We start from the raw sequence: 25572 nt of genomic DNA, 5'->3' as shown, positions 1-25572 counted from the left end.
ATTTGATCTGAATCAACACAGTGTTTTACAGTGTGTAACAGTCACTTGCACTTTTCTTGTGACATTGAACTTGTAAACAAATAGTTCTCTTTGCCCTGCAATGGGAGTCTACCTACTGATATATCATTATTTGCACAAAAAAATCAGGCTCTTAAGGATAAACTTCAGCTGTTATGGTAATTTATGACAATAGATTACAATGATGTCTACAAAGGAAACTTACAAATGTATGTATGTTTCTGATTAGAAAACTTATTGCAGTACCATTAACATCATTCAGCTCTTCAGTGACTTAGATTACTCAACCTTTTTGTGTTGAATACGAACTTTCTGCAAAACTGAATGACTTGCTGATCTGAGTCAGTACCTCTAGTGGATTAACCTTGGCCATGATGGTCTGTTGGTGACCTTATGCTGTTGTTTTTTTATTTGGTCAGGTTGTTGTCTCTTTGACACATTCCCCATTTCCATTCTCAATTTTATTGTATCTGTTATAAATGCATACCATATTTTCTTTTTTGTACTTCAATATAATGTGAATTTTATAAGTTGTAAATATAAAATCTCTTAATTGGAACACATTGAATATCCTTGACCTGATATGACATATTATGTAGAAAACAGAAGAAGAAAAACACTTTTTGTTCTATTTCTTTAAAAAAATAAAATTATATTGAATTTATTATATTTATATTGTTTGAAATGTGTGATGTATTTTTTTTTTTTATAAATTTGAACAAGAAGATTTTGAGAAAGCTGCAGGATAATTCTTTTAGATTTTATGTTAGATTTGACTTCTATAATATCTTGTTACAGCATTGTGAACAGTCACTTTAAGAAGAGGGTATTGTAGTAGTACTGTCAATCCTGCAGGGTGTTACAATGTCATTACATGCTTAACACACTTTGTCTTCACCATACAGGCTACAATGGCCTTTGTGAGGGAGCATAGCATTTAACAATTGATTATCTTGACTAATGATGAACCTAGATAACTTCCAAGGTCGAAGGTCTTAAAGAATAGAGAATAAAAACTGGGAATTTGCCAAAGAAGCAACAACCCTAACAAAAGCAGAAGACAACCCAAGGCAACCAATGGGTCTTCAATGCAGCAAAAAAACTCTGGAGGCAGGTTCGGTGAGCTGTCCCCTAAACAATAGTGTATACGAGTTCATGGAAATGGACACTACACCAACTCTGTAACAAGCACACATGGCTTACAAAGTTTAGTCTTCTTGATTCAGTCAGATACCATGAGCAATAAGTAAACACTGTTTGGTATAATGGAATGATCGTAAGGCCAACTATCTGTCTGACAAGATTCATCTGACCTTAACCTCATTTCCATTGATCATTGGAAATGTTAATTTTGTACAATACTTGCTGTGTAACTTTCTTCTGTTTAGACTTGTGGTCAGTAATGATGAAACTCAGGTGAAACATTTCAGTATGCATACTGTTTGTGATCTTTTGTGTTGATTCTCTGTTCTTCAAGCCCTTTTTAGGCCCATTAGATGGGACATTGTTATTACTACTGAGATTGATGTTTTTGCATCAACAAAAAAGGTAATTGCTTTTCTATATCATAGTTATCAAAAGATGTGCATACAGTTGAGCATTTTGGAAGCTTCAATACATATGTTTAACTTTGGTAACCACGTGAAAATAAACACACTCCTTGTATTCATACTATAAGGACCTATTTTTCTGTTTGTATGATATCGTATAAATTCTGATGTGAACAGAATCTTTAGTTTTAGCAAGGTTTAGAAAAAAGTTAAATGTGAACAAATGTCTTTCATTATGCTGTTTGGCTGAGGATCTTGACAACTTTTTGAGAATAGTATACCTTTTACACTGTTATATGTTGGTGAATATGTTTTGTTCCTTTATGACGCCATATATATTCCATCATGTATTTTCATGCTGTACATGCCAGAATTCATGTACTGTAAATCTTGCCAATGATAATGTTTCTAATTTATCTCTATGATTTCTATAGATGTAATATTATATGAAGACAGTAGACATGACCCTTGTATTCAGTCTTGTAGAGTGTAGACTGATGATTTGATATTGACTTTATAGTCCAAGGACAAAACGTTTTGTTGCAATCTTCCAAGGATATCTTAAGTAAATATTTAACATTTGTCAGATTATCAGCGATGTGTTCTGTCAACAGGTTTAGGAATTACATGATTCTGAACATGATTCGTAGGGCCAAGATAGATATTCCAAAAGTTTAAACCCAATTAAAACAAACGAAAGAAGAAGAAAAAAGCAAAAAAACATTGTGCCAAAGTCAGATAAGAAATCTTCTGATATTATTATAATGATTGTGCCAACTTGTGCAGTTGCTGACAGAAATAAGCATACCTGTCAACTGTCACTATTTGTGGTGGATTTCCCCCATGGAGGCTCCCAAATTGAAATTTTGAAAGAGCAATTTTGTCCACAATTTAAAAAAAAACAATCAAATTTACAATGACTTTAGGCTTATAAAAGTATGAATAGCCAAAAAACAAACATTCAAATGTATTTGAAGGCCCCCACAAAGGTTTTTTATGACTATGACAGCCATCTTGCACGCAAAACCCCCATGGGCATTTTGAAAAGTTGGCAGGTATGAATAAAAAAAAAAGAACTGGTTTGTTTTTAGTGAAGTTGTAACTTCTTATAAAGGAAACCAAATAATGATAGTAATGTTGATAGTTATTTTGCTGATAAATTATTTTTTAAGTGTTGGCACCAAAAGTTAGTGATCATAGGGAGGGGGAATTAAGTTACATTGCTACAGATTTTTTTGTCTGGTTGTAATTCAAAAAGTAAAGAGGAACATTAATTCAAACGACCAAATGGCCACTTTATTATGAATCTGCCATCTTGGATACGATATTATTTATTTCTTATGGAAAAGCTTTTGACAATATCATTTATTTTCCTATGACTACATAATTTTATCGTAATAGTATCCTAGTTTCATGCAGGTAAATGTGTAAAAAAAATATGGAAAAATATGTGTCTGAATGCTAAAATTCTTATGACAATGATTTCTCAAACGAATTCCAAGTAAAATGAATCTTTGTGACAGTTCTGTCTAAATTGAATAAAAGAATGACACCATTTTTGAAGTAATAAATATTTTATTATCTAAAAAAAGAAAAGTCTTTCCATGTATTGTCACATGATTGAATTTGATTACTAAATATAACATTATTAACCTAGTAGCTTCCTACACAGTCTATTGGATCTCAGTCAATGTTGTTGCTTTCTTAATAAGGTCAGTAGGGAAACATTTTAAATGCTCTCACTGTAAATGACTTTGTGGTTAGCATTATAACATCACAAGAGGATTCACTGCATAGGATTTCAAATACCAATCTCTTTAATTTTAGAAGTTGGAACATGTTTGGCTTACAAGATTTAGCTGTTGAGGCGGGACTAGAATTGATGCTTTAAATCAACTCCTTCTGCACCTTCAAGCCTTAAGTTTATTCAGGGCATTTGCGATCATCTGTATTATATGTGCACCTCATTCTATTGAATTGTATTTTTTGAATAGATATATTTCAAAATATTTATTTTTGATATACTAACAATATTTGGTATTCTGAGTACATTTAGTTCTGGCAGATTTGTAACATGTTGATGTATTTCTTGAGATTTTGATATTTTGTTTGTTGTACAACAACTTTTTTTTTCTGTTGTTTTTTTAACTGCAAATTTTGGTAATTTTGAAGCATTGACATTATAATGTTGTACTTCAACTTTTGATATAAAAATCTGGTCCATTTAAACATTATCATGTTACAAAACTTAACCAGATTTTTTTTTTATGTAAACATTATATTTATATGTTATATAAAAGATATGCCATCAATGGATTTTTATTTATCTTTCAGGTAATGATTTCATATGGGGTACTGGTAAAGTTGGCAAAAGGTGTACAGGTATGTGTTAAACAATAACGCAGAGGAATCTGTTAGGAATAGAACTGCATCCATTTCCATTGGTCTTTCAATAGCATGGTCTCCTGGAGAGCTTGTGGTCATTTTTTCAATCCCTGTCCATGTCCTGAAAATTATAAGAAATAGACAGAACTTTTAGTTGCAAAACTGATCAACAAGACATTGAAGATTGACAAATAAGTCATCTAATAATGACCAAGATTATCAACTCCTTATAACAGTTACTGCCCTTTAAAGGCTATTTTCCTCATCTTTTTGTGTGCATAATTGATTGATAGAATCGGTAAAAGACAAACATGATCAGGATGGCAGGATCTTTAAATAAATTAACCACAGCTAAAATCTTCAGTTGACTTCTTATTTGAGTTATTGCCCTTTAATGACAATTTTTATCAATTTTTAGTGTTTTTTTCTTTTATCTTTAAAACGTTTATAGGTAGCAACTCCAAAAAGGAAAAATTATCAGCATGATAAAAACTTTAAAATATCAACATGACTGCGATTGTTAGTTAATTAACTATTATAATACTTCAACGATGATTTTTACTGAAAAGTTGCCATTGTTGAATATACAGGTGATTGAAACATACTCTTGTAAGGACCTATGGGCGAATCCAGGGGGGGGGGGGCCTTTCATGGGAAAATTTGGTTGATTATATAGGGAATTACTGAAGCATGACTGGAGCAGGCCCTCCCTTTGGAAATTTGGTTGATTATATAGGGAATTACTGAAGCATGACTGGAGCAGGCCCTCCCTTTGGTCAGTCAGTGGGCCCCCCTTAGGAAAAGATCTGGATCCACCACTGGGACCTATGTATAGTTTTCATATATTCTTTAACAAAAACTGCTATATAAAAATTCAAAAGATTTGAAACCTTACTTTATTTGTTTTACAAAAGTACTTATCAACTATATTTATGTACAACAAATGAAAGCTGTCACTTCAAACTGCTGTAACCTGTTTTAAAAAGTTATTTTTGTTTGTGTGCATTTAGTGCAGTGTTTAACTTCCTGATTAAAGAAATCAAACATTTTTTTTGTTTTACAAATGTTTTTTTTTGTTCAGTTATATAATAAATCAGTATAATAGATGATTTTAAAATTTGTGCATGTTCCTGCACATTCTTATGTCACAACGAAAACTCATATTTTTACATCATAGTAAGACCAGATTGTTCAATGAATCATTTATGCAAAATGACATGCAGATTGGCTTTGCAGTCAACCAGTGTAACTTATTTATAAAAACTTAATTGAGATTAGGATTCTTAATTTTGTAAGAATTGGCCTGTGTCTCTTATTATTTATAAATCTTCAGTCCTGGTTACCTGGTATAATGATGAGTTTATTTGATAATTCAGAATTTTTTTCTGCAATAAATTTAGGTAAAATTACAGTCTCTGACTTTCATGGTCTTATGCATAACATCTCCCTTTACTGAAAAATTCTTGAACAAAAACTGCTATAAAAATATTCAATGAAATTCCAAAGAATTGAAGCCTTTAAACTTCTTTAAATTTCTGGGAAGAATCGATTTTCTGTTTAACAAAACTTATATATAATTGTTAAATGAATCAAGCGAAAGCTGTGACATAAACATGCTGTTTCTAAGTGTTGTAACCTCCCATTTGTCTTCTGTCGCACTACACAAGGAATTACTTCCTGGTTCTCAAATCGAGGAAATATTTAGTTTTTTGTTCTGTGATTATTTCAATTAAAAAGATGAGTTTCAAAATTTACACACGTTCCAAACCATTCCCTTTGTCACAATATTCATGTTTTTACGTCACTGTAAAAACCAGTTGTTCAATGACGTCTTTTAGGCCAAATGACCTGGAGTCAACCAGTCTAACTAATTTATAAAAAAACAACTTGAAAGTCTATTGAATTGCATCCTTAATTTTGTAGTACTGGAAAAAAAATAACTGTGACTCTTATTATAAATCTCTTCACCAAACGTCTTTAACTCACCAGTTGAATGTTCATTCACATTAAAACTGATTGAAGTTTTTTTTGTGAAATAGTCCCCGAGCTTTGATGATTCAAAATTTTCTTTAGTACAAATAGGTTAAATTACTGTCTCATTGTTTTATGTACAAGATATATATTTTTCAACAAAATCTGCTATGTGAAAAAAAAATTCAAAAGTTTAAGCTGAACTTCTATAAATTGCTGATAAGGAAGTGATTTTGAGATCAAATATACATTTGTGTTTAAGGAAACAAACATTTAAAGCCGTCTTAAAAAATTGCTGATTTTCAAAATTTGTATCCTCCCACTGTTTTTATTAAACATCTTTACTTCCCAGTCGAATGGGAATGTATTATTATACGACCGCAAATTTTGAAAAAATTTTCGTCGTATATTGCTATCACGTTGGCGTTGTCGTCGTCGTGATCGTCGTCGTCGTTGTCCGAATACTTTCAGTTTTCGCACTCTAACTTTAGTAAAAGTAAATAGAAATCTATGAAATTTTAACACAAGGTTTATGACCATAAAAGGAAGGTTGGTATTGATTTTGGGAGTTTTGGTCCCAACATTTTAGGAATTAGGGGCCAAAATGGGCCCAAATAAGCATTTTCTTGGTTTTCGCACTATAACTTTAGTTTAAGTTAATAGAAATCTATGAAATTTTGAAACAAGGTTGATGACCACTAAAGAAAGGTTGGGATTGATTTTGGGAGTTTTGGTTTTAACAGTTTAGGAATTAGGGGCCAAAAAAGGGCCCAAATAAGCATTATTCTGGGTTTTCGCACAATAACTTTAGTTTAAGTAAATAGAAATCAATGAAATTTAAACATAATGTTTATGACCACAAAAGGAAGATTGGTATTGATTTTGGGAGTTTAGGTCCCAACAGTTTAGGAATTAGGGGCCAAAAAGGGACCCAAATAAGCATTTTTCTTGGTTTTCGCACCATAACGTTAGTATAAGTAAATAGAAATCTATGAAATTTAAACACAAGGTTAATGACCATAAAAGGAAAGTTGGTATTGATTTTGGGAGTTTTGGTCCCAACAGTTTAGGAAAAAGGGGCCCAAAGGGTCCAAAATTAAACTTTGTTTGATTTCATCAAAATTGAATAATTGGGGTTCTTTGATATGCCGAATCTAACTGTGTATGTAGATTCTTAACTTTTGGTCCCGTTTTCAAATTGGTCTACATTAAGGTCCAAAGGTTCCAAAATTAAACTTAGTTTGATTTTAACAAAAATTGAATCCTTGGGGTTCTTTGATATGCTGAATCTTAAAATGAACTTAGATTTTTTATTATTGGCCCAGTTTTCAAGTTGGCCCAAATCGGGGTCCAAAATTAAACTTTTTTGATTTCATCAAAAATTGAATAAATGGGGTTCTTTGATATGCCAAATCTAACTGTGTATGTAGATTCTTCATTTTTGGTCCCGTTTTCAAATTGGCCTACATTAAGGTCCAAAGAGTCCAAAATTAAACTAAGTTTGATTTTAACAAAAATTAAATTCTCGGGCCTCTTTGATATGCTGAATCTAAACATGTACTTAGATTTTTTATTATGGGCCCAGTTTTCAAGTTGGTCCAAATCAGGATCTAAAACTATTATATTAAGTATTGTGGAATAGCAAGTCTTTTCAATTTCACAGTATTGTGCAATGGCAAGAAATATCTAATTTCACAATGTTGTGAAATAGCAAAATTTTTTTTAATTAGAGTTATCTTTCTTTGTCCAAAATAGTAAGCAAGAAATATCTTATTGCAAGATTTTTTTTTAATTGGAGTTATCTTTCTTTGTCCAGAATCAACTTAAATCTTTGTTATATACAATATACAATGTATATTCACTTTTTACTACCAACTGATAAATTTAAATAATCTTTACCATTCAGTGATAACAAGCAGTTTTTTTACATTTTATTTACAGTTTATTTTATGATGTATTTAAATGAGTAGTTATTGTTGCAAACTCCATTAGAATATTTTAATTGAGATTAGTTTTGGAATAAGGGAAAGGGGGATGTGATAAAAAAATTGGGTTCAATTTTTCTCATTTGAAATTTCATAAATAAAAAGAAAATTTCTTCAAACATTATTTTGAGAGGATTAATATTGAACAGCATAGTGAATTGCTCTAAGAGAAAACAAAAATTTTAAGTTCATTAGAACACATTCATTCTGTGTCAGAAACCTATGCTGTGTCAACTATTTAATCACAATCCAAATTTAGAGCTGATTCCAGCTTGAATGTTGTGTCCATACTTGCCCAAACCGTTCAGGGTTCAACCTCTGCGGTCGTATAAAGCTACGCCCTGCGAAGCATCTGGTGATAACTTGCAACCATTTGATTCAAGATTCTTTTGTGAAATAGTCCCTCAGCTTTGTGCCTTTGATGAATCAGATTTTTCTTGTTAAGTACATATAGGTTAAATTACCGTCTCATGATTTTGTATATAGCATCTCCTTTTTTTCATGCATAAGTCTCTTCAACTTAAACTGCTATAAAAAAAAAAATCAATTCTAAAGATTTTTTGTGAAATAGTCCCTAAGCTTTGATGAATCAGATTTTTCAGAAGTACATATAGGTTAAATTACCGTCTCATGATTTTATGCATAACATCTCCTTTTTTTCCGTGCATAAGTCTCTTCAACTTAAACTGCTATATAAAAATTTCACTTCTAAAGATTTGAAGCTGAACTTCTGTAAATTCCTGATAAGCAATTGATTTTGTGTTTTACAAAAGATACATATCAAATATACATATTTGTTAAATGAAACAAACATTTAAAGCTGTGTCATAAAAAATGCTGTTTTTCAAAATTTGTCACTCCCACTTACTTAATGCAGTATTTTAACTTCCTGCTTCTCAAATCAAGGAAATGCATAGCTTTACAAATGTGTGTTTATTTGTTCAGCTAATATTTCAGTAAATTTAATTTCATTCCGAACTTTCACAGTTCTGATAAAAACCAGAGCCCCTTTCATATAGTATCTTACTTTTGATTGAAAATTCTTTTGTGAAGAGGTGAAAATATAAGTCCCTCAGCATTGATGATTCAGGATTTTTCTTCAGTTCACAAAGGTTGAATTACTGTTGAAATTTAATAAAGTACAGATAAAGTAAATATTTGTGGTGTTTTTTTTTGTTTTTTTTTCTTGTCTTTTTAGTGAATTGTGAAAAGGTTGTTAGAGTGAAGAATTAATTACAACAAGGTTAAAGGAAAGAATTTTTTTTTTTTACTAATTGTTACACTTATATCTTTTGTCAGCAATTAAGGCTTATAAAGCATTTGAAAAGAAAAATCTGTTCCAAGTTTCTAAAGTACAAAAAGGTAACAAAATTATTGTGATTTGATCATGTTATTTCTTAAATATTGTAAATGTAGTGTCAAGTATTGTTCATAAAATATGATTACATTTTCAAATTGTAAAGTTTGATCTAAAGGTGACGTAACATATTTTTTATGTCAAGATTAAATGTAAGAGTGTCATTGTGTTTGCTTAGTGAAAAGTAGATCAATTTGGATACTATCAAACTTCTATTGTAAGGTATATGTCAAAACTAAGGTGAAAATCTTGGTAGGGGACACATTTTACCTTTGTTGACAAAATATAGTGTCACAATAAATCTGATAGCTTTAATGGCCACATATCTTAAATCATTGAAAGAAAAAAAGAAAGAAGTATTTTCCCTTGACTTTGTAGAGTAATATTTTACTTGTTATCATACCCAGGGTATAAAGGAAGTAGGTCAACCTGTACGACATATATTTTGACCTACAAATTAATTTGGAGATGTGTTTGAATTTTACTGGTCTTCTATTGTGGTAGGCCAATAGGGCTTTTCAAGGTTAGTTCGGCCATATTGGATAGCCCATTAGGGGCCGGATTTTCAGGAAAGAGGTTGAAATAGTATGTGGGAAATCTTATGCATGTTTCTAAGCAACTGCTCTGTATAAATGATGTGTTCCCGTATTTTCCACACTACTTTTACCTCCATTATGGAAATCTGCCCCCTATCCAATATGGCCAAACTAACCGTTGAGAGCCATAATTGTTTTGGTAGTTTTTAACAATTTTTCAAGGATGATAACAGTGTTGTTAGTTTACACATATTAATGCTTTTGTACATCAACTGTTTTGTTAAGAAGATCTGCTTGCTCCAGAAATCTCTTATATAATAATTTACAACCTTGTCAAATTGAGCAAGATCCACGAAGAAAACAAACCCTGAGAAGACAAATGGTAGATATCACCAGTCAACTCCTTTATTATTGAAGTTCAATCATGACCTTTTTTTTAAATGACGATTTTTACATTTTTTGGTGGTTTTTTTTCTAATATCTTGAAAATGACTAAGAATTAGATAGATAAGGCAGAAATCTAGATCTACAATTAGGTCAGCATAGATGGAATTGTCAGTGAATTGTCTTACTTTCTTACTAACCACATATGGTTTTTAATGTGTTCCGAAAAAGTGAGTGTTAATAGAATTTATTTGTTCGATATCTACTTGTATATTAATAGTTAGGTCTTTACGAAAATCCCTACCTAATATATCAAATGATCTAAGATCCAATTTTACTACCGGGGTACTTTTGTTACAAAATATGAATCTTTAGAATGCTAATTTATACATTTATATTTAGAACTGAATACATTATCCTTATTTCTTCAACCTGGTTTCCATAATTTATTCATTGAATTGTGGATAATCCTACTCAATTTTCGGCTATTTAAGAATAGGACTATAAAAGACTTAAATGATAAATCAGGTCAAAATAAATTGTATAATGACCTAAATTACAACAACTTTGAAGTCTTTGTGAAGGAATTGTAAATTGGTTATTTAAAGGACACTTAGCTGAATCTATTCTGTTTTTATAGCCAACTTTATGTTCCCTTACACCCAAGTGTTGTGGTTAGAGAAAAAAAGCTAGGTGATAATTGAAGTTAGGTTAAATCACTTCAGATATAACTCAGCAGTACATTTACATGTTTAGCATGTCCTGGCAAAAACTGGTGTTCCATCATTTTTTGTAGTAATTACCATACCAGGATCTTCTTACAAGTGGGTCTCATTGGGGTCTTAACATGAAGCAGGACTGCCGATTTTTGTAAGCGTGACATGTGAAAGTTGAATTATTGTGCCATGAAAACAGGAAATGGAGTCTGGTGGGACCCGGGAAATTACAAAAAATGAGAATTGCTTAAGTACATATTGTAAGCGGGATACGGGAATCTGTCAAAACATTAAAGCGGGATCCTGGATCAGAACCCCCCAATCACAGAGACCTTCTTAAAACAACAAGTGGAATTATTAATCTTGTGTTATATGTCTGCACAGTCCTGATATCTGTGGAGTATTGTACTGTGAAGGGATGTCTTTTTTTAGTAAAAATATATTATATGTATAATATTGTTAGTATGAAATGAGACTTGTAACAAAATATTGAATCTGATCCTGAACCCTAATAATATCTGAGGGAATCAGAATTATCATTTAGCCCTTATTTTCTTTATGACCCCTCCTGTGTTCACTTATCTCTACAATAACAACAGTTACAGCTTTTAGGTGGGTCTCATTGGGGTCTAAGCATGACACGGGATTGCCGATTTTTTGTAAGCATGACATGGTGAAAGTCAAATTATTGTGGCATGAAAACGGGAAATGAGGTCTTGCGGGACCCGGGAAATGACATTGAAATATGACAATTGCTTACATACATAGTGTAAGCGGGATAAGGGAATCTGACAAAACAGTAAGCTGGATCAGGGATCGGAACCCCCCAATAAGACACCCTTTTAGCATACATGAATTAATAATATACAGGGACTAGTGCATCATCATATGATGTGTTTGATTTAATGTTTTATAATGACATGAACTCCAATAAGAAATTAGCCAATTTCTATCCCTAGAGTTCTTACGAAAAAATAAAGATACTGGGTCAGTAAAAATGATAAAAGGCTGTTGGGGGGCATTTATCTGCACTGAACTATCCAGTTAATGAACAGATACCTTAAATATGTGATTTGCGGCATTGCAATATTAACTTGTGAGGTAAAGTTGTCAACACTTACTGTCACTACAATTGATAAATTTCTTAGCAATTAAGTCTTTGAAATTGCAAGACTTGTCCAATTAATCCCAAGCAACAAAGGTTCCAACATGTTCCCTTGGTGCACAGCTAATTAGATGGAATGCATAATAATTTTCTTTAAGTGATGACCAGCTTTACCTTTTCAAACACAAATATACCGACCAACTCATAATACTACTAAACACATATTCTACTTTAATTATTATAATTAAACATTTTGAAACTTATTGATTCTAATAGAGGAAATAAAGGTTACTACAGAAATATTTGCCTATTTTATATCAGCAATGTTACAGCTTTCTACTACTAAGGAAATAGCCAGTCTGATTAAAACCTACTAAGAAGATCTTTAAAATACCTCAGAAAATGATTATTGTACATTAGAAATCCAGTGATTAAGGTCATCAGTGTCATTGAAGGACAACTTGGATATTGACCTCTTCAACTCCTGACAAGTTATATCATTCTTTATTTAAATCAACTGTTTCTCAAAAAAAATATCTGATATAAAGTGTCTTAAAATTAGCCCCAGGATATAAAATTAGAACTTAAATCCTCTATCAGATCTAATCCCAAATGAAGAGAAATTCCATTGATTGCCAAATAAAGCTACATATAATGCCAAATAAGACTTAATATGGTATATTTAGAGAAGCTATGAATTAAAAGTGTTTCTCTCCGTTCAAAATTTTGACCCAATTGTTTTATAAAACTGGTCAGAAATTTTAACCAACAGGCAACTGCAAAGTCAAGTCAATAAAGGTTTTCTCGATTCCATTTGTCTGTATGACATTTTTTTTAAGAAAAGTTCATGTCTCTGTAACAGTAAAATCTAGATTCCATTTTTTTTGTCGTGTTTTTAAGGAATATTATGGTTTTCAGACCTAAATGTCTCTGTTACAGTAAAATCTAGCTTCCATTTTTTTTTGTCTGACAGGTGTTTATAAGGAATATTATGGTTTTCAGACCTAAATGTCTCTGTTACAGTAAAATCTAGTTTCCATTTTTTTTTTGTCTGACAGGTGTTTATAAGGAATATTATGGTTTTCAGAACTAAATGTCTCTGTAACAGTAAACACTAGTTTTCAATTTTTCTCTGACATTTGTTTCTAAGGAACCTTATGGTTTTTCGAACAAAATGTCTCTGTAACAGTAAAAAGTAGTTTCCATAAAATGATTTCTTTATCAGATAGGTGATTTTAAGAAACCTCAGGGTTTTTAGAACTAAATGTAACAGCAAAATTTAGATTCCATTTTTTTGATTGACAGGTGTTTCTCAGGAATCTCATTGTTTTCAGAACTAAATGTCACTGTAACAGAAATATCAGTTCATTTCAGCATTAGTAACTTGAGAATGTCATACAATCTTTTATTATCGTAGAATTGGTCTTTACAGACCTGTTAATTGAGTTTGTAGCATGCCAACCTTTATTATCATCAGTTCACTTAAGTTAAAGAGTTTACAGGATCACTTTACAGTATGTGACATTTCCATATATGGAAGTAGATAAAGGCAAAGCTGGGTGACCGTTTTTTTTTGCAACTGAAATCAAGATTTATTGGTTCTCTGGTGGTTTTATTGCAAAAATTATGTCATAGACTTCAATCTTGAAGGCAATTCAAAATTTTATGCTGAATTACAAACTCTGATGTGAAACAATTGCATTATTATTAGTAATTAACATTTTTTTACCTACCGGTATTTCTTTGCATTGGATATTTGGGGTTACTTGCATCCCAATAAACAATTTTCTTCAAGGTCATTACAAAATGCTTACTTTTCAAGTTAAATGGTTGAAAGAAGTGTACCCACCTAAACCTTTGAAAAAAAAAAAGAAAAAAAGTTACATGCATACACAAAAAAAACCAAGTCAATAAAATTGAGAATGGAAATGGGGAATAAGTCAAAGAAACAACAATCTGACAAAAGAGCAGACAACACCTTAAGGCCATTACACAATGTTAGTGTTTTAATAAAGAAAATATTTGAAAAAATAACAAGACTCTGTTTTCTTATTTTGTAGGATGTAACCAAGTATGCCATTCTTCATGTTGGGATGTAGAAGTCCAATCCAGTTGTACCAGAGGAAATCCAGCACCCAGTACTCCAGTACACAGTACTTATGTGGTATGCACTGAGTAGATATAAGAAGATGTGGTATGAGTGCCAATGAAACAACTCTCCATCATAGTCACAATTTGTAAAAGAAAAACCATTATATGTCAAAGTACACCTTTTAACACAGAGACTAGCCTGACACCAAACAACAAGCTAAAAGGGCCAAAAATAACTCGTCTATATATCTGTCATTCTTCGCCACCCTTGTCAATTTTTTTTTACATTGTTTGAAAAGGTTCCAACTGTGGTACCACTACTTTTTTTTTTAAATCAAAATATCTCTTAACAAAATTATTATGCTTAAATACTAGATGAGCTGCTATTTTTGATAGTATGGATTAAAGATCAGGTATAACTCAGTCCAGTAAATGATAACTGTCTACTAGACTAAAGGTCCAATAAACTACCAAGCCCATTCATGAACTTTGGAATATCAGCATTATTGCTTAATATAAAGTTGTGTGTCCAAACTCCAACAGTTAGTCAATCAAACAATTTGATTAGCAACTTTCCTTGTAAGAACTGTGTGTAGACCAAGGACTGTTTTCAAATACTTTGTTATTCACTTGTAGAAAATAATAGAAAAGGTGTCAAATGAAGTCTGCATCTTGTGTAGCCGACTTCTTTAAGCCTAAAACTTGTGTACTGTGGATTCATTTATTTTCATGGGTATCAATTTTTCGAGGATTGAGGAAAACTTGCATTTTTGAGGGTATTTGATTTCGTGGTTTTACTACTCTCTGCATTCACATTCTATAGAAAATATGTAATTTGTTGATTAATTGAATTTGTGGTTCACCTGAACCCACAAAAACCATGAACATTGGTATCCAATTCCAAAGAATAATAATGAATCCACAGTATTAAATCATGTTCTCTTTTAACATTGACTTTTGTCTCCTTGTCACCTACAGTCACAAGATTCATCAAATTCTTCAAGTTTTTATTGCTGAGGGTCTGAATATATTTAGTTTTAAATAGAGGAGTTATTGACTATTTTTGACTGAGAGATGACAGGTAGTTACAGTGAGACACCAGGTAGGTGTAATGCATGGAACTACTTGTTACCTTACGTCAACCTTTCCACCCTCGCCTAGATTTATAGAGATGTATATTGTCTATAAATGGTATACTGATGGAATCTGACAGATTTATTTCTTCAGATTCTAATAATGTCATTCACTTTTCCATCATACTGCTAAAATGGTAAGATTGTATTTAAATGCATATTTTCATTTGTCCTAATATTCTGAAATACTTTTTTTTAACCATTATATATTTTGTAGGTTTCGAATTGTTACATTTATTATCATTATGTCATAGGAAATTTAGATTAAATACATATTTGAGAATTGATGATTTATGGGAATACATGTACTATTTATAGATTTTCATTTAAAAAAAAACATATTTTACAGAGGTTTTAGATGGTTACTTTTATTGTTATTATGCCATAGGAAATTTAGATTAAATATATATTTGAGAATTGATGATTTATGGGAATACTATTTATAGATTTTCAATGCACTGATGTTTGATAAAAAAAAATTTGGACTAGTATTAACATATTATGAGTAGTTAGAGATACAGGTTAGAATAACAATGAGACAATAACCCAACAACACAAACAAAGTGAAAATAAACATGTACATAAATGTATGTAGAGGTTGTATATATGATGATGAGATATGACACAGCATGTTTTGGTGAGAAGAAAGGTTCCTTTGTATTTGTTAGCTTTGGTGATTTACTGAAATTTGTTAAATTTTCAAATTATTCAAGTGTAAACCATTTTGATGAGATTTAAATGCTGTAACATTTTACTTCTTTTGTGTTCGATCATATTTATAGCAGCCATGGCTTATGATTCTGTATGAATTCAAAGGGAATGAAAATGTCTTAAATATACATGAGGATTTACAGACTGTGACTATCATGTTCACTTTTTCACAAGTTTGATGGATGAAAATGACATATTTGAATAAATTTTCATATTTTTAGACTGAATGAAATCTATTTTCAATAATTAAAATGATTTATATGCGCCTCCCATGATTCACCTTGTAACAATAGGCATGCTAAGTAGTGTATTCTTACACAACTCACTAATTAATTCACACATTATAAGATGCAAATACATTTCGTTTGAATTAAACATAATATCTTTCCTTTTTTTCTAAGTTTTTTGCCCCACTCAGGGGCATTATATTTTTTTGTCTGTGCATTTGTTCGTCTATTCTTCAGTTTGTCCATCTCAGATTAAAAATTTTGGTTAAAGTTTTTGGTCAAGGTAGTTTTTGATGAAGTTGAAGTTATATCAACTTGAAACTTAGTACACATGTTAACTATGATCTGATCTTTCTAATTTTTTTGCCAAATAAGAGTTATGACCATGATTTCAAGGTCCACTGAACATAGAAAATGTTAGTGTGAGTGGGGCATCCATGTGCTATGTTTTATATGTATTTTTTTAGGGAAAAAAATTCTATATTGGTAAAATGATGATAAATCAACCTATAATTGGTATCGGGGATAGAAATCATTTGTTAACCTACTCCTCATGAAAATAGTATAGACAGTTCATATATCATTGAGCTGTTCAATTTCAACAGACCGATATAATAACCAAATGCTAACTCAACAATTTTGCAGAAACAAAAAAAACCAGTGATTTGATGGGAAATATTGAAATCAAGATTTTGTAATAAAAAAAAAAATACACTAAGAAAACAGATGTGAGAAATGGCTGTATTTAAAAAGATATCAGAAGATGTGGTATAAGTGCCAATGAGACAGTCACAATTTGTAAAAGTAAAACCATTATAGGTCAAAATACAGCCTTTAAACCGAGCCTTGGCTCACACCGAACAGCAAGCTATAATTTTAGGCCCTCTAAAATGACTAGTGAAAATCATTCAAACAGGAAAACCAACAATCTGATGCCTCGTTCACACGTACATTTAATTCGAATTGAATTCCAATGTGAATGGAATTTGCTAATATCGTTCACACACTCTTCTTTTTTAATTTGAATTGGCTAATTCGAATTAACTAATTCCCATTAGAAATACACTTTTGCAAATACGAATTAAAAGTTAACGTCATTTGGTCATTCGAATTGGAATTGACGTTGGGAAGTAAAACGTTTCTAATGTGAATTAAACTAATTCGAATTAGTTAATGCGAATTGAATTCGAATTACATGTGAACTCATCATAATTAAGTAACAAGAAACACTTTAACAACATTAACAAGTGACAACCCCTGAACACTTTTAATTTAATGTATCTAAGAATTTTCTTTGATTCCTATTTGGTACCACCCATTCATTACAATCTGATATGAAACAATATGACAAACTTGAAGAGTCGATTAACATATAAATTTAGAACAAAGGGCAACTTGTTACATGTATAAGCTAGAATAGATACACACATTCCTGTTTTTATTTTGTACAATAATTTTAATAGTAAAATTGATATGAATAAGAACCTTGCACAAACTCTATGTGACATTTCATATCTATGTATTTTAAATGCAATATATGGAAACATTTTCAAATAAACTCAGTTGAAAATTAACTAAACATTTTTTTTTTTTTTTGAATCAACTGAAACTTTGAAAAAATGGATTTCAAACATATTAAAACTAAAAGGTGACTTAGCTGTTACTTAAAAAAAATTCAATACTGTGGTTTTTTTTTGGTGGGGTTCAAGAAATCCTAATGAGAAAACAATCCAGAATACTACTTCTAAAGTTATTAAATGTTTTTTTTCTTTTCTCGTTCTGTAGATACTATTTCTATTTTTAGCCTATAGAGAATTGGACTTGTGAAAACGTTGTAGAATGGATGGCCTGTGTCAGACTCTACAGATATGCTCAGATGTTTAAAGACAATCAAATCAATGGCAAAGATATTAAAAATATGGATCCAGAAAAATTAGGGGTAAATATTTATAGTTGGATACAATCTTAACCAAAAATAGCCCATACTAATCATGCTAATTGAGTTGACAGAGAAGTTAGAAATCAGTAAAGAATTTTGCAGGAACAAAAGTCAACTTAACCCGTTTAATTCAGTCGTTATATTCCGCTGATCTACGAAGGCTACATTAACGCCTGAATGTCTTCCTCCATCAAGACCGTCAACCGGAAAATTCACACCGCTATGCAATATGGGAATTTTGATTTAAATTGGCAGCTAAGGAAGGAGGAGTTCCAGATGTTAATTGATGTTAAGTGATGTTAACTGGTGTTAATTGATGTTAATTAATTATTATCGGATTTGTGTTAATTGAACACACGTGTTCGGTAAGAAAATTACAAAACAGTTGCGCAGACTCGTTATCCTGATCGCCGCCGATTGGCTCTCTCTCTCACAGAGAGCAGGCGACGCGGCCAATGATCATAAGGAGTTCAAGCCCTCGTGTGGGAGAAAATCGGACACGGAAAGGGCTTGAATTATTCGAGTTAAAGTCAACTTGAAATGAGATTAATCAGAACATATTGGTTGTTGTGTGTTCACATATCCATAAACTGTGTATACACTGAAAAGATAAATTGTGTGTTCACAGAAAGATAAATTGTGTGTTCACAGAAAGATAAATTGTGTGTTCACTGAAAAGATAAACTGTGTGTTCACTGAAAAGATAAACTGTGTGTTCACTGAAAAGATAAACTGTGTGTTCACAGAAAGATAAATTGTGTGTTCACAGAAAGAGCAAATCAAACTTGGCCACAATCATTATTAGAGTATATAGTTTTAAAAATGTATCCAATGACCTCGCCTGCCATTCAAGATGGTTGACATGGTTAAACATAGAACAAAGGGGCAAATTGCAAGTTTTGTCTATTATTTTGAAAACTGTTATCAAAAGAGAAAATCGGACATCTGCAAAAATGTTAACACTGTTGAGCTCCTCTTCTTGTCCGTCAAAACAGTTAAAAACTGTCAGATGACAGAGTTATACAATGTAAGAAAATATTCTTTGTTGAATCTTTACTAAAACCAAGGTGAGTGACACAGGGTCTTTGGAGCCTCTAGTTTATCAGTACATGTAGTTGTGAAATTTCTTCTTTAATATCAAAAGTTTACAAGACTTTAGTCACATGCACAGAAACAAAATGCTTTTGAGTTTGATTATAGGAGTAGGTTATTTATGACACACCTACATGGTATCACATCTGTTGACATCATTCACCATCAACACATTTATTTTAATCACAAAAGACCAATGCTATACTTATAACTGATTTTTGCATAATGAAATTTACACTCAAAAATAGATTTGTTGAATGTGTGGTTTTGTCACCTACTAAGAAACTGAACAATTAGATCTAATAGAAATGTGTTCACACTTGTATTGTTCATTCTTCTAGCTGTTAATTTTTCTTTCCTATAGCTATGCCATAAACCAGTATGACCTGGTATTTCTACCCTTGTAAAGGCCTTTTATAGGTGATTGATTTAATGAGGTTGAACTACTGACCTGGAATGCCTACACTGATGATTGTCTTGACCTAGATTAGTTCAGCTTCACTAATCCCTCCTGAGGGGGGAACATTAAAATTTCGTTCATTACAAGTAATCTAACAAAAATATACATTAAGTGAATCAAATCATATATATTTTGTAGAAATGGTAAATTTATGCAAATTAGTATGGTAGCTAGGTTTTAAATTTCTTGTCATATTTTTATAGAAATTCATCCATGTAGGAAAGCACACTTATTTTGGTGTCAGGCTTGTTATAACTTCTTCAAATTTTTTATAGCCTAAAAAGTAAAAAAGCCAAAGATTTATGATTAACTGGGGGCAATATACCATAAGTAATTTTAGATTAAAAGTAAAACTACTGATGTCTATCGCAAATGCATTTAAGTTATAAAACAAATTTAAATTAAATTTATTATATGTTTGTCCTATGCTGTAACTTAAATCCCATCAGTTTGCTAATTTAAAATTGCTTTTAAATTTATTTGATAAAAAAATTGTGTGAACTTTGGTTTATTTTTACCAGAACTGCATTAAAAATTAATGTCCTATTTATGTGGTTTAAAATCAGTGTTAAATGTACAATATTTGCATAGATTTATTGATACTTAAAACTTGCTACATATTTAATGTTCATGCATATTTTGATGCTGATGATAATAAGTTCTAATAAAAGAAACGATTTTAAGACTTTGCGGTACATTTGTGTATCATAAAAGTAGGTAATTCTATGTATAGTCATACTGCATAGTTTATTTATTACTAGGGTAAATATAGACATTTCTGGCTGCCAAATATGTTGCATGTACTTTTGTTACTGATCGGAAGGAAAAACATATACTTTGACCTTATTACGAATATGAAAAGGGGAGAGAATAAAGGAAAAGTAACAAATAATAAAAAAATCTTTTTGGGTTTAATAACTTTAAAGGCAGTTATCACTTTAAAAAAAATCATTTGAAATAAATGCTCTGAAGTTAGATGTTTGTGTGTATTACTTCGATATTTATCTTTTTCATATTCAATAAACTCAAGGGAAAAGGGGGAGGGGTGTTTGAACAGAAGTTTTCACTCTTGAGGCCAATGACCTGGTTACCTGTGCTTAGGTGATGTATTTTATATAATAGAATCATATCATTATAGATGTAGTGGAAAGTTGACCGACCTTAAACTTTCTAATTAGATTCTTGATGTGAAAAGTAGATTTTTGATTGATTTTCAATGACAGTCAGTAGGTCTAGCTTGAATAGACATTAAGTTTATTTCCCAGCATGTTATACCATACAATATTCAATAGGTTTTGGAAGGGTAATGCCCTGACATTATATAATGTGATCTGGCAGAATACTTAATGTCATACTTGATTGAGCTTGTGTACTTATCTCTCAGATTCTATCGGCGCTAATTAATTTACCTGTCTTTGTGAATAGCAAAAAATAGATCATTTATTTTTTTCTTCAAGTTGCCAGCTTCTGTTATGTCAATTTTGGAGTATTGATGCTGAGGTTTTACTTTGATAAGTTGCTGTCGATATACCCCACAGGGGTGGATCCATTCTTTAAAAAGAGGGGGTTCCAACTATATGTTCCCATTCAAATTCATTGATCGTTTTAAAAAAGGGGGTCCAACCCCCAGAACCCTCCCCTGGATCTGCCACTGCACCAAGAATATAATCTGACGAATATCTTTATATTATCTCTTTGTCCTGGACATTTTCTCTCTTCTTTTCATTAAACTGTCCTATTTTCTCTTTTCTTCTATTTTTAAAAATGTCTGTTTCAGAAATTGACTGATGTGTCAAACATTCTTCATTTATTATTTCACCAGTCCTGTTTTCCTCAATCATCATTTAATCACATTATTAAATCTAAAGTGGATTGAATTAACAATTATAACATGGTAGGGGGTGGTATAAATCATTCCTAGAACTGTTTTAAATTTGGAATCAGAAAGGAAATTCCATTCTAGTATTGATTTGTATGACTCACAGGACTTTGGTCAGTTATATATAGCATCAATACATTAATTAGGCCATCTTATTGATTACTGTGTCAAATAGATGTGTAGTTCTCATCAATTATAGGAAAAGGGGTGTGCAATCTGTTAGTATGTAGTGTCACTTAGTGGAAACTAGGTCAGATAGGTGTTATGTAATAATTGCATTGGAATAATTTATTTCATGTAGTCATCTGTTTTGTGTTTAGTGAAATGCAGATTTATCTGGCTAGGACAATAATAACCATGTTGCAGATGGATTTTGTCACCAAATCTTTGCTAATTGTCTCTTGGGTGGACGGCTTTTGGTTAAGACATTCGTTAGTCACAAAAGTGTTACATTTCAATGACAAAAAAAATATTTTAAAAATCATGAATTTACATTTTAAATCATCAAATGCCACTTTAAATTTATTGGCAGTTATACATTATGCACAAATTAAAGGGAAGATAGTTGGATAGGATAAATCACATATTTTATTTCCATTAAATGGGCTCACAAGAGTATATAACAACATTAGACATTAATATATTGTATATACTATTTTGCAATCTATATTCTACATCTATATTTTTAGCATCCCAGAATAATATACCATAAAGCAAGACTGAAATAAGATAAAAGATTCATCAAAAATGATACAAGACTAAAGACTGGTTTTCTAATCAAATCTCCATACAAATTACTGAGATATCAGGTTCTTATCCAGTATAATGGTACTCAGAACCCTTTATAGGTTATTCTGGTACAGAAGTTATTAACTGATGAAGAATCGGTGTCAGTCGGTTCAAACAGATATTTGTGATCAATAATATTTTACATTGATTGTTACCCTTGATAATCAGATATTGGATTTGTGAGGAAAAGGTTTTCGATTTAAGCTATAAATGACAGAGTTCAAGTACTTCTTTATACTTCCTTCTACCACGATAACATCAATCGAACTGTTTCCCTTACATCAGTAGCAGAGAACCAGTTTTAAGTTCATTGTTTGGTCATTGATGAGTAATAGAGTAATGTATTTATCCTGTTATTGGAACAGTTCAATACATTATAGTTTCAACTTTCTAATGCGTATTATTAAATCCAGTACATTTGTACAAGTAAGAGCAGGTCATTTTGTGCTAGAGACGGTTTTAGTCGGTTTCTGATGGCATTTAATTTTTATGGAAACCAAATTTAATTTCAGACCTTTTTATTGCCTCAGCTGAATGCATTATGAAAAAGAAAAAATATTTTGTTGGTGTTATAATGATAATAATTTAGGTTGTGGTTAAACGTTATTTTCTGTTTTGATTTAAATCGACTTTCTCTGTTTGAAAACTTCATTTTTTTGCAAGTCCTATTTTTGTTAATGTTGATATTAAAGGGTTTTGTCCAAGGGCCACAAAGGGCATATTAAATTAAAATCAAAGAATGAAAAGGACTAATGAGTCAAATAGATTTTATAACAACCAGCAAACTTTCGCCAAAATTTCAGGACTAAAAAAATATATTTGTCAGCCAAACTTTTCTGACCTATGACACACTGCACAACATCCTGGTATCATTGATACATATAATATAACATCTAACCTCAATGAAGGTTAAAGGAATGACCTAAAAATGTAAATATTGAGTTATTTTATAACAGTAACCTTATTGTTGAATGAATTAGAACATTCCAATAACAGGAAAAATTAATATAAACCATCCATTAGCACATATTGGTATTTGATAATTTCCTATTGCAACTATTTATGCCTCTACAGATCTATGTCACCGATTTTCTACAGCACCTGTGTTCCAAGATCTTTGGTATTTAGGATGGTGTGTATGATAAGAAGCATATGTACTTTCTATTGCTGGGTTTTCCAAATGTCATATATCACGCTACTGTGATTCATATTTTCTTTAGAGTTACTGCTGTTACATTTTCTAAAGTATGTTTTTTGTCAAATGATAAGGCAAGAAAAGTTGATCAGCAAGAAATATCATACTGGTTCTAAGTATTGGTGATCAATTTTCAACTGTCATTTAGGAGAACAGAAATTCTAACTGTCTGTCTATTTTCCAAAGTAAAAGAATTTAGATTTCTATAATTGTATTTAGTACCCTCAACTGACTTGTTCAAGTTGCGTGCAGACTTATGAAAGAAAATTGTACTTTTATAACTTTAAAAAAGGGAATGAAAATAACAGCTAAAATAACATCTCAAAAATGGTTTTAAATGAATTCCACAAAACTGTCTATCATTTAACACTGATTTACATTTTGTGGACATTTTAATGCTAGACATGTGAGTACAAAGTATAAGCTGTCCACCTAGAAACTGTTGATACTAATGACTTTCCTGTTGTAGAGTGAGTTGTTAAGTACTTATATCCTACTGTAAATTGGAGTGTTTTCACTAACTACTGTAATATAATAAAGGAAATACTAATATCTTACACCCATTTGTTAAGACTTAGGGTTTTCTGAAATGATAACATTAGTTAGTTTGGTCTATTTTGAAGGAGCTTCCAAGTAAAGAATAAAAATTATACAAGTCTTGTTCTTAATTCCTGAAGTGTGAGGAAGGATTTGAACTTGGATAGCTTACAATTTGCTAGTCATTTTAGCAGTAGGTGAAATCTAACTGACAATCACACAGTCTTTCTCTTGATATTTGATGATATCATTCCTACAGCTGAACAGCATTTTTACAATAAAAAAAAAAAAACCTGCTAGATTAGGTCTTAATCATGTAGAATAGGCTCTTAAACATAAACTATATAATACATATGTAGGTCAAAATCATAAAACGAAGAATAGGTCTAAATCATAAAACGAAGAATAGGTCTAAATCATAAAATGAAGAATAGGTATATAGCATAAACTGTAGAATAGGTCCAAATGATTCAATGTATTAAACTTTGTGTATGTTTATATGACAAGGAAAAGAATAATTTTGGATTAGTTGTCACATCATACTGGATTAACCTTCAGTTTAGGTGCCAACATGTCTAAGTGCTTCAAGTTATTGGTCAACTGACAAATTCAGAAGGACTTCAAGTACTACAACTTTGATTTGCAATATAGTATCAATTAAACTGTAGGTTTTTCAATTAATTGCAGAGGGCTGGGTTTTATTTATTCTTAGTCTGGTTGAACTTACTATATAATAGTAAACTATTACTTAATCCAGAATTTTATTAAAGTTTGTGGATTCAATAAACATCATTTCAAATTTCTTTAACAGTTTACTCTTTATTTTTTTCCTTCCTTGTAAAACATTATTATATAAGTGTTCTAATTTTTTAAGACTTACACATTGAGTTGATAACTGTGACATTTTTGTACTGGACTTTGTACAAAATATGTAAATATTGATTAATTTTGGCCTTTAGAAAATAAATGTACTGATGCAATATTTATATTGTGTAATGTTTCCTTCCAAAGCTAGTTTTTCTTTTTTCCTTACTAACACTAAGCCAGGCAGATGGTATGTCATACAGGAGGTTCAAGTTTTCTAGGTCCTGCACACAGACTCACCCCATTTGTAAAAGTAACCTGACCCAGAATATTACCATCTACATTCAAAATTACATTTCATGGCTCTCATCTTGACAAAGCACCTAAAGTTGGTATATTTCTTTATGTTTGGATGTCTTTTCAGTGGCGGATCCAGCCATTTTAAAAAGGGTGTGTTCCAGCTAAATGTCCCAATTCAAATGCATTAATCGGCCAAAAAAAAGGGGGGTGTTCAAACCCCTGGACCCCCCCCCCCCCCCTTTTCCTTTGGATCCGCCAATGCTTTTGGATTTCTCACTTCATGGCTTCTATATGTCTTTTACAAAAACCAGATGAGCTTTTTTTAGCAGCCTTAAGTCTGAATTTATGTTTCCTAGGTCAATATATTTATCAGAATACCATCAGTAATACGTAGCCTAGACTTGTTAT

The 25572-nt window shown here is 31.3% G+C and overlaps 1 protein-coding gene across 4 annotated transcripts in view; it reads left to right on the top strand.

The window, feature by feature from the left end:
• LOC134721154 (phosphatidylinositol 3-kinase regulatory subunit alpha-like) overlaps positions 1-25572 on the top strand; it is a 142971-nt gene that overhangs the window by 89050 nt on the left and 28349 nt on the right. For all 4 annotated transcript variants that reach the window (XM_063583984.1, XM_063583962.1, XM_063583967.1 and 1 more), the window contains exons 4-6: positions 3903-3950; positions 14068-14171; positions 17974-18108. In XM_063583984.1, coding sequence (XP_063440054.1) covers positions 3903-3950; positions 14068-14171; positions 17974-18108 — 287 coding nt within the window. The remainder of the gene's footprint in view (positions 1-3902; positions 3951-14067; positions 14172-17973; positions 18109-25572) is intronic.

The sequence above is a fragment of the Mytilus trossulus genome, chromosome 1 (assembly GCF_036588685.1).
Source record: "Mytilus trossulus isolate FHL-02 chromosome 1, PNRI_Mtr1.1.1.hap1, whole genome shotgun sequence".
In the NCBI taxonomy this organism is placed as follows: domain Eukaryota; kingdom Metazoa; phylum Mollusca; class Bivalvia; order Mytilida; family Mytilidae; genus Mytilus; species Mytilus trossulus.
The sequence above is the reverse complement of the archived record's forward strand: the minus strand, read 5'-3'. Positions and strand labels throughout refer to the sequence as shown.